The sequence below is a fragment of the Rana temporaria genome, chromosome 4, assembly GCF_905171775.1.
Source record: "Rana temporaria chromosome 4, aRanTem1.1, whole genome shotgun sequence".
NCBI lineage: Eukaryota > Metazoa > Chordata > Amphibia > Anura > Ranidae > Rana > Rana temporaria.
Window position 1 is genome coordinate 263,930,055 of NC_053492.1, and position 9,290 is coordinate 263,939,344.

A 9,290-nucleotide genomic window follows, 5' to 3' on the forward strand; every position below is an offset into this window, starting at 1 on the left:
AGATGGGAGCGTCACACTAGTTTGTATAGAACATATTTTATGGACTGTACAAACTTTTGGCGTTGCTGAGCTCACCGGTGCGTTTTTTTAAGGATGTTCCAAACAGTTGATTTGGCCACACCTAATGTTTTTGCCATCTCTCTGATGTGTTTGTTTTGTTTTTTCAGCCTAATGATGGCTTGCTTCACTGATAGTGACAGCTCTTTGGATCTCATATTGAGAGTTGACAGCAACAGATTCGAAATGCAAATAGCACACTTGAAATTAACTCTGGACCTTTTATCTGCTCCTTGTAAATAGGATAATGAGGGAATAACACACACACCTGGCCATGGAACAGCTGAGCAGCCAATTGTCCCATTACTTTTGGTCCCTTAAAAAGTGGCACGTATACAAACTGTTGTAATTCCTACACCGTTCACCTGATTTGCATGTAAATACCCTCAAATTAAATCTGAAAGTCTGCAGTTAAAGTACATCATGTTCGTTTCATTTCAAATACATTGTGGTGGTGTATAGAGCCAAATAGTGCCTCCACCAAACAATAACACTGCCGCTTACCAGATGGACGTGATCTCAAATTATATGAGATCAATATGCGCATATGGTTGATATACCAGCCTGAGATCTCTATTGGTAGCAAAAATCCCTCAGTGTGGTTCAATATTGCATAGAAGATGACTCAAACAACGTAGCAATCCAGGATGCACCACAAAAAAAAGGAAGGGACTAGCATAGCGTAAAACACTTAAAAATGTAATAAGTAACATAAAAATGCACACTTACATCAAATAAGCGAGATAAGGCATATAAAATACAATCGGGCCGGCGGCTCTTCGATTCCGGGTCTGGTGCACAACGCGGTGACGTCAGAATGTCGTTCCTCCCAACGTTTAGTCACTAGAGGGACGTGATCCTGTGCCAAAAAAAAAAATCCCCTACCTGTCCTAGCTCCCCTTGCCCTTAAGCAGTTACCTGGCACCTCTCACCGAGTTGGCAGCCCCACTTTCCTCTCTTCCTCCTCTCACATGAGACTCAGAGAAGGGGGGATTTAAAGGCTCCTGGCTGCTGTCGGTCAAATCCTGTGAGGAGAGAGCAGTGGGGGGGGGAGTGGCTGAGCTGCACTGTGTGTGTGTCTATGGACGCACACAACCTGCCTCGGGAGCATACTGGCTTGCTGAAGGGGGTACCCAGAAGAAAGGCAGAGTGGACAGCACAAGAGGGGGACTGCAGAAGGGGAGGTAAGTGAATGCTCTGTATAATACCATTGCACAGAGCAAGTAAGTATAACATCTTTTTTATTTAAATAAAACATTTTATATATGGTACAGATAAACATCTTAGGCTGCACTTACTATATACACAGAAGAGTGGTACGCAGATTAAGAATCACAAGGTAGTATTGTTTGCGTAAAATTAGTTTGCTACAAATATTTTTATTTATACCACTTTATATTCTTTTATAGTATAACCTTATTATTTTTTTCCCTAGGTACCAAGCAGATGCAGAGTGCCAGATCTCATGGACAGTACATCTCAAGCCATCCTCACACAACTGAATGAACTACGACTAAATACTAAATAAAACTGGTGATTTCTATGTTGCAATTATTACAAATATTGATCTGAAGTTAGGATCATCTCTCCTCTAAAACGTTCCCTGTACGTGTATTCAATACCAGGCACTTTTACCCCCTCCTGCCCAGGCCAATTTTCAGCTTTCAGTGCTGTCGCACTTTGAATGACAATTGCGTGGTCATACAACACTGTACCCAAACTACATTTTTATAATTTTGTTCACATAACTAGAACTTTCTTTTGGTTGTATTTAATCACCACTGGGTTTTTTACTTTTGCTAAATAAACAAACACAAGACATTTTGAAAAAAAAAAAGTGTTTTTCTTCGTTTCTGTTATAAAGATTGCAAATAAATAATTGTTCTTCATGAATTTAGGTCAAAATGTGTTCTGCTACATTTCTTTGGTGAAAATAACCCAAATCTGTGCATTTTATTTTTGTGTGTGAAAGTTAAGAGTTCAAACTTTGGTATATTTCTGAGCAAGCATTCTACTTAATGTAACAGATTGTTTGTTTTGATTAGCTGCAATTAGCCAGAGCTAATCACATGGTACAGATGGGCTGTGATTGGCCCTGTCTGTACCATGTGATTACACCGACCAATCACAGCTAGCAACACAATTGTACACATTGGATGGCATGAAAGGCTGCAATCCATTGTGCACAACGGTCATGTGACCTGTTGTGATTGGTCACATGGTACTGGCATTGAGCCAGTACTCTGATCAGTCATCGGCTGAGTCCGATGGATGCAGTCAGTGACAGATCGTGCTACTGCACAACGCTATACGAGAGGATGTTATATGACCCCAACCGGATCAACCAGAGGCCCACCCAGCTGTCATATTGCAATAGGCTGGGTGGAAACTGGTTAAATCTCAACACCAGCTAAAAGCTGGGTACACACACTATACATGTTTTTTTTTTTTTTTTGCTCAATGCAGGACTGAAAAAAAAAAAAAACAAAAAAAAAAAAAAAACCGTACAGATCACCATAAACGCATTTAATGTTAGTGTGGCAATCCCCCTCCACTGAGCTATTGTATTCTGGCAGGGGGCACCACCTTCGGTTTGAGGATGCTCAATCAGGTTTAGGTCTGGAAGCATGCTTGGCCAGTCCATCACTTTTACCCTCAGCTTCTTTAGCAAGGCAGTGGTCATCTTGGAGGTGTGTTTGGGGTCCTTATGTTGGAATCCTGCCCTGCAGCCCAGTCTCCGAAGGGGGGGGGGGGGTAATCATGCTTTTCTTCAGTATGTCACAGTACATGTTGGCATTCATGGTTCCCTCAATGAACTGTAGCTCCCGAGTGCCGGCAGCACTCATGCAGCCCCAGACCATGACACTCCCACCACCATGCTTTACTGTAGGCAAGACACTTTTCTTTGTACTCCTCATCTGGTTGTCTCCACACACACACACACACTTGACACTATCTGAACCGAATAAGTTTATCTTGGTCTCATCAGACCACAGGACATGGTTCCAGTAACCCATGTCCTTAGTCTGCTTGTCTTCAGAAAACTGTAGGCTTTCTTGTGCATCATCTTTAGAAGATGCAGACCAATTTAATGCAGTGTGCAGCAGATGGTCTGAGCACTGACAGGCTGATCCCCCCCACCCCTTAAACCTCTGCAGCAATGCTGGCAGCACTCATATGTCCATTTCCAAAGACAACCTTTTGGATTTAAAGCTAAGCATGTGCACTCTTTTTTGGTCGACCAGGACGAGGCCTGTTCTGAGTGGAACTTGTCCTGTTAAACCACTATATGGTCTTGGCCACCGTGCTGCAGCTCAGTTTCAGGGTCTTGGCAATCTTTATGCAGAGCAACAATTATTTTTTTTTTTCAGATTCTCAGAGATCTTTGCCATATTGAACTTCCAGTGACCAGTATGAGATAGAGAGAGAGCAACAACACCAAATGTAACACACCTGCTCCCCATTCACACCTGAGACCTTGTAACACCAAAAAGTCACATGACTCTGGGAGGGAAAATGGCTAATTGGGCCCAATTTGGACATTTTCACTTAGGGGTGTACTCACTTTTTTTTGCCAGCAGTTTAGACATTAATGGCTGTGTGTTGAGTTATTTTGAGGGGGCAGCACATTTACACAGTTATACAAGCTGTACACTCACTATTTTACATTGTAGAAAAGTGTCATTTCTTCAGTATTGTCACATGAAAAGACAAATAAAATGTTTACAAAAAATGTGAGGGGTATACTCACTTTTGTGAGATACTGTAGGTTCAGATGGGCAGAAGAGATGCTGTAAAAACAGACTGTTGAACCATTTTTTTTTACAGCCCCTGACTGCCCACCTCTAAATGAACATGGTGGTTGTCAGGTGATTTAAAAAAAAAAATAAACCCTCCTATCCTTTAGAGCAGGGATATGCAATTAGCGGACCTCCAGCTGTTGCAAAACTACAAGTCCCATCATGCTTCTGCCTCTGGGTGCCATGCTTGTGGCTGTCAGAGTCTTGCTATGCCTCATGGGAATTGTAGTTCTGCAACAGCTGGAGGTCCGCTAATTGCATATCCCTGCTTTAGAGCCAGGGAAGCTACCATCTTAGCGTCTGATCTGCAGTTGCCATGGGGCTGCGCATGTAATCGGCTATGACATCAGCCATTTGATGGCTTGACAGTTATAGCTGGGAGCTAACACAAGCACATTAGAAACAAAGAGTTTCATTCATGACATGCCTCAAATACAAGTGTTAAATTGGTGGATTTTGTCCTGCTTTAACTTGCATTTCAAGTTTGACAGACTGCACCCAACTGCCACATTTGCTGGACAGCTGGCTCTGCATGTAAAGATGGAGAAAAATACAAATAAAAAAAAAAAGGCATGCAACAAAAAAAAAATTACGTCTAGAGCAGGGATCTTCAAACTACGGCCCTCCAGCTGTTGTGAAACACATCCTATGAGGCACTGTAAAACTGACATTCACAGAAATGACTAGGCATTAGAGGTGCAACAGGTCAAAAAAACTCACGGTTCAGATGTTTTTTTGGATCAGAGTCACGGATCTGATAATTTTTTCGGATGAGCAAAAAAAAAAACAAACAAAAAAAAAACAAACGACAAAACAGCACTCCGGAGGCTGATCCAGGAGGGGAGCGAACTCCAGGCAATCAGGAAGGCCAGGAAAGATTGTTGCGGCCGCCGCCGGGTGGTTCAAGATGGCCGCCACTCCGCGAGCTAGGCCGAAGCTGCGGCCTTTCCTATGGCAGATGCAGGACTGGGAGGCCACACGTCCGCGGCCACGGGTGGCGTTCTAGCAGGTTGACTGGTCTCCTCCGCTGCTTTTGGAGCCTAACGGAACCCCGGGTGAAGTGGATGGCAAGAATCTACTAGGATGGTAGGAAAAGGAGTAACAGCAGCGGAGCTCACACTACCTGCCTACCCCATTGCTCTCCAGGCCACGCCCTGTCAATGCGCGGATCACGTGTGTGCCGAACCGAGGATGTTGATCCATACGGACGAGCACCACTACTAGGCATCATGGGAATTTTAGTTCCCGAACAACTGGAAGGCCATAGTTTGGAGACCCCTGGTCTAGAGGATCGGACCACCTGTCCGTCTGATGTAAACAGACAGGTGGTCCATTTCCATCCGACCGTCCATAGAGAGCAGGCTGTGTCTGGACCAGCCATCCGCCTAGGCGCTTAGCGGCAAGAGATCTCACATGTCCTAAACTATCTCAATGTCAACATATGCCAATTTAGTTAGCGTCAGAATGTCATGAAGTCAACAGATCAAGGACACCATATGTATTTAGAACAAAGTCAATTTTATTTGCAGTTATCCAGCTGATAGTATTATAAGGATGTTGATATTCTTAAAAGGCATTTTGTATCTGTAACAGAGCTAAAATAAATGAATGAAAAAGATTCTCAAAAAGCTCATCACAGCTTTGTTAATTACACAACGATCATGCTGGCATGATATTTACACTGTAATATGGTTGAATCACTTTGGCATCATAGGTTTTATTCGTTTTTTTTTCTGAACATTTAGGCTAAGTTATATTGCCTGATGATTAAAGTGTAGGCAACAGTTATTTTAAAGTATATTTGGCATCATGTCCCACTTTATATACTTTCATTAATCACATTTTTTTTTTAACCGGTTGCAGTTTCTTACCAGGAGATTCTGCTAATAACTTCTTGTTGGGGGCCTGAAAACTCGACACAAATTGCCTCATAACTAGCAGCAGCACTGTCAGCCTGCCGTGCATACTTTGGTAGGTCTTATGGGGAAGCCAAACTAAGAGGCTCACATGCTAGACGTGCACAACTGCTGCTGTGTAGCAGACAAGATTTGCGCAAGAACACTACACAGCTTGACTTTATGCCAAATATACCCAAAATAGAGATTTTTTAAATACACTTTCAATATGTGTTACAAAATGGATTTGGTAGACTATATGCAGTATTTACAAAGTTGTCAAATCAAAAGGAAAATAAAAAAAGTGAGAGGTTGCATACTGTTCAATGGCAATACTACACAGCAAAAAGTCCTTCAATTCTCACTGCTGTCCCTGTATAGCTAAATGCGTGGAGGTTAGCACAATGGAGGCAAGCAAGTTTGAGCCGACACTGCACATTACAGTAGCTATGTGCAAAAAGATCTTTTATTTTGCTAGCTTACACCCAGAGGTTACGGCGGCTGGTCCTAAATTCTACCAAACACTAGCATGAAGTGATAGAGAATTCAGTCATGTACTATTTGTGAGCAGTACATAAATTGGTATTTCCACATCAAAAAAACTAAACAAAAACACACATTACCCTTTATGAATCAAAGAAAATATCCACATGACGTTGCCATGTCAATGCTTAATTTGGTCACACAATTTTATTTGTCATGCCAATCACAGTGAAGACTGACAGGAGATCAATTACCAATGTACTGGGCTATGATATTATTATGAAAGATAGATAAGGCAAGGCAATGCAGTACAGTAGTGTTGCTGTAGCCAGCACATTTACCAATCATTACAACATATCTTCCCCATTACAGAAACAGCGCCATGTTTGTTTCTTGTGCTGGAAGTTCTCAGAGAACTTCAACAAGTTAGAAATAGCATTTTCCCACCATCTGACCTCTATCCTCAAATTTTACCCCACACCTAAACCTATCCCCTAAAATGTAACCCTTAACCTATCCTACTAAAAACAAACTTAACCCTCAACTCCTTTCCTCTGCTTAACCCAACACTTACAATTCGATTACTTGCAAAATATATTTTTCTTTTTAATACTAAGGGCTTGTTCACACCAGCAGCCCAATTACACCGGGGATGCTGTGGTGCGCTGTAAAGAGCAATACAGATTTGTTTTAAATGATGCATCACACAGTTTACCTTTTTCCTTCAACTTTATTAAAATGTCACAAATGTCATGCACCAGTGTTGTGATGCAGCGCAAGGATTCGCAACACATTGAAATGAAAAAAAAAAAAAAAAAAGGAGCATGTCCCCTACTTTTGTTCAGTGCACCCCTCTGCAGCACAGTGGTGTGTACTGCACTCATAAGACTCAAGGCAGGTTGACTTAGCCTACACAATGAGACTGCTTTATGATGCAGATCAACGCACGTTATAAGATTTAATAGACTAGAAACAGTATATAGCACTTTAAGAAGACTAATTCTAAAGCAAATTTCAATATTCATATTATTATGCATTTCAATACCGTTCTCAACATGTAGTATACCCACTGTTGCGATGCTCAATAGAACTATACATTGGGGTTTATTTACTTAAAGCGGTGGTTCACCCTCCTTCACATCATTAGACCATTACATTCGGCATCGTAGCGCGAGCTACGGTATGCCGGTCTTAAATTTTTAATCCCCGTACTCACTGTGCTATCGCTCATTGAAGAATCCGACTCCCGCGGGGAATGGGCGTGCCTATGGAGAGGGAGGATGATTGACGGCCGGCTCTGGCACGTCACGCTCCCCGAAGACAGCCGGAGTAGGTCTCGGTTCTTCACGGCGCCTGCGAACAGGCTATGCGCAGGCGCCGTGAATAGCCAAGCCTATTTCGGCTATTTCCGGAGAAGCGTGACGTGCCAGGGCCGGCCGTCAATCACCTTCTCTCACCATAGGAACGCCCATTCCCCGGAATCTTCAATGAGCCATAGCACAGTGAGTACGGGGATAAAAAATGTAAGACCGGCATACCGTAGCTCGCGCTACGATGCCGAATGTAATGGTCTAATAAAAAAAACATTTTTTTTTTTTTTTTAACAGGGTGAACCCCCGCTTTAAACCAGAGTGCACAAAATCTGGGCCAATCAGCTTCTAACTTCACCTTGTTCAATTAAGCTGACAAAAAAAAAACATAAATCAACCCCATAGTTTGAAACTTAATAAAAAAAAAAAAAAAACACAACACATTGAAGAGAAAATTCACACAAACTATCAACGCCATTTGAACCACAACCCAAAGAATTAAAACCAATTGTTAACTTGTAACCTCCAATTTAAATCCCTAAACCTTAACTCTTAGCACTAATTGATCTTATTAAAGTTGCCATTTTCTTATCAGGTAGCTATTCGGCACCAAAAGCACCCTTTAGCACCAAGATCTACCGAAAGCTGTAAATCGGAGTTACATTTTTTTTACATTTCTCATCAATTTAGAATCTCTAACATTTTTAACAGGGTTTCTGTGGGGTGGAACCTATACAATTATGAAGGAGTTATCTCCCACCACAAGGTTATATAGCCTCATATTCAAATGATTCAATAGTTTACATATCATGGTAGAAGGTGTAAAGACTTTCAATAAAGTATGGTATCGCATGCAGTTTTTCTGAAACGGGAAGAGTCACAAGTGGGACACATAAATGAAAAACGACTTGTATGCACAAGTTATTGCAATAAACACAATGAAAAAATTGCAATTCTCAGCTTCTCTAAACTTCAGACAGACCGATCACTAGAGAAAATGCAGCTTACAGGAACAGTTTGTAGGCAAGTAATTACATACTGCTGAAAGCAACGCTTGGCTCATGCAGCAAAAGTCTATAAAATGTCATGTGCACTTGGGTACAGCATAGAATTCTTAAGGCAATGCTCTTTAATCATTAGTCTTTTTCACCATTGGAAGTGTAGCTGTTATTAGAGAAATCCATTTTCCCGTGACACACCAGAAAGACATAGAACAAAGTCTTTAAAAAAAAAAAAAAAAAAAAAAAAAAGGACCATATGAAAGGTCCATGTACTCGAGACTTAAAAAAAAATAAAAAATAAAAAAAACACGCGCGCTAGTACTAGCATTTGGGAGCGTTTTGCCATATTTTGCTTTTTTCAGCCCCAGAACCGCTCTCAAACACATAACAGAGGGGTTTTTTTTTCTGCCTGCCTATAAAAGCTGAGCTTAAAGTGGAAGTTCACCCCAAAATTTAAATCTCTAAATCTACTTGCATCCACACAATATAAGACTAACCTATCTAACCCTGTAAAGCAAAAAATATCGCTATACAGACCTTTACGCTCCGATCTGGTCTCCAGCAACGGAAGCTGTGTGCAGGAGACGGCCGACAATGGCTAGGAAGTGACGTCGAACATAGAGTTACTATTGGGCTTCCGTTGTCTGCATTATCCCACACAGAGAAGCTGCTGACAGCTCAGCGTAGGACCGGACTTCAAGAAAAAAGTTGTATAGCGATTTCTTCTTTACAGGGTTAGAGTTA

At 41.7% G+C, this 9,290-nt stretch overlaps 1 protein-coding gene across 1 annotated transcript in view; it reads left to right on the top strand.

Annotated features, from left to right (window-relative positions):
* LOC120937196 overlaps positions 1 to 1,744 on the top strand; it is a 186,649-nt gene extending 184,905 nt beyond the window's left edge. Inside the window, exon 48 of the mRNA XM_040350213.1 lies at positions 1,493 to 1,744. Within this exon, the coding sequence (XP_040206147.1) occupies positions 1,493 to 1,585 (93 nt within the window). The 3' untranslated portion in view covers positions 1,586 to 1,744. The remainder of the gene's footprint in view (positions 1 to 1,492) is intronic.
* Positions 1,745 to 9,290: the final 7,546 nt, after the last annotated feature.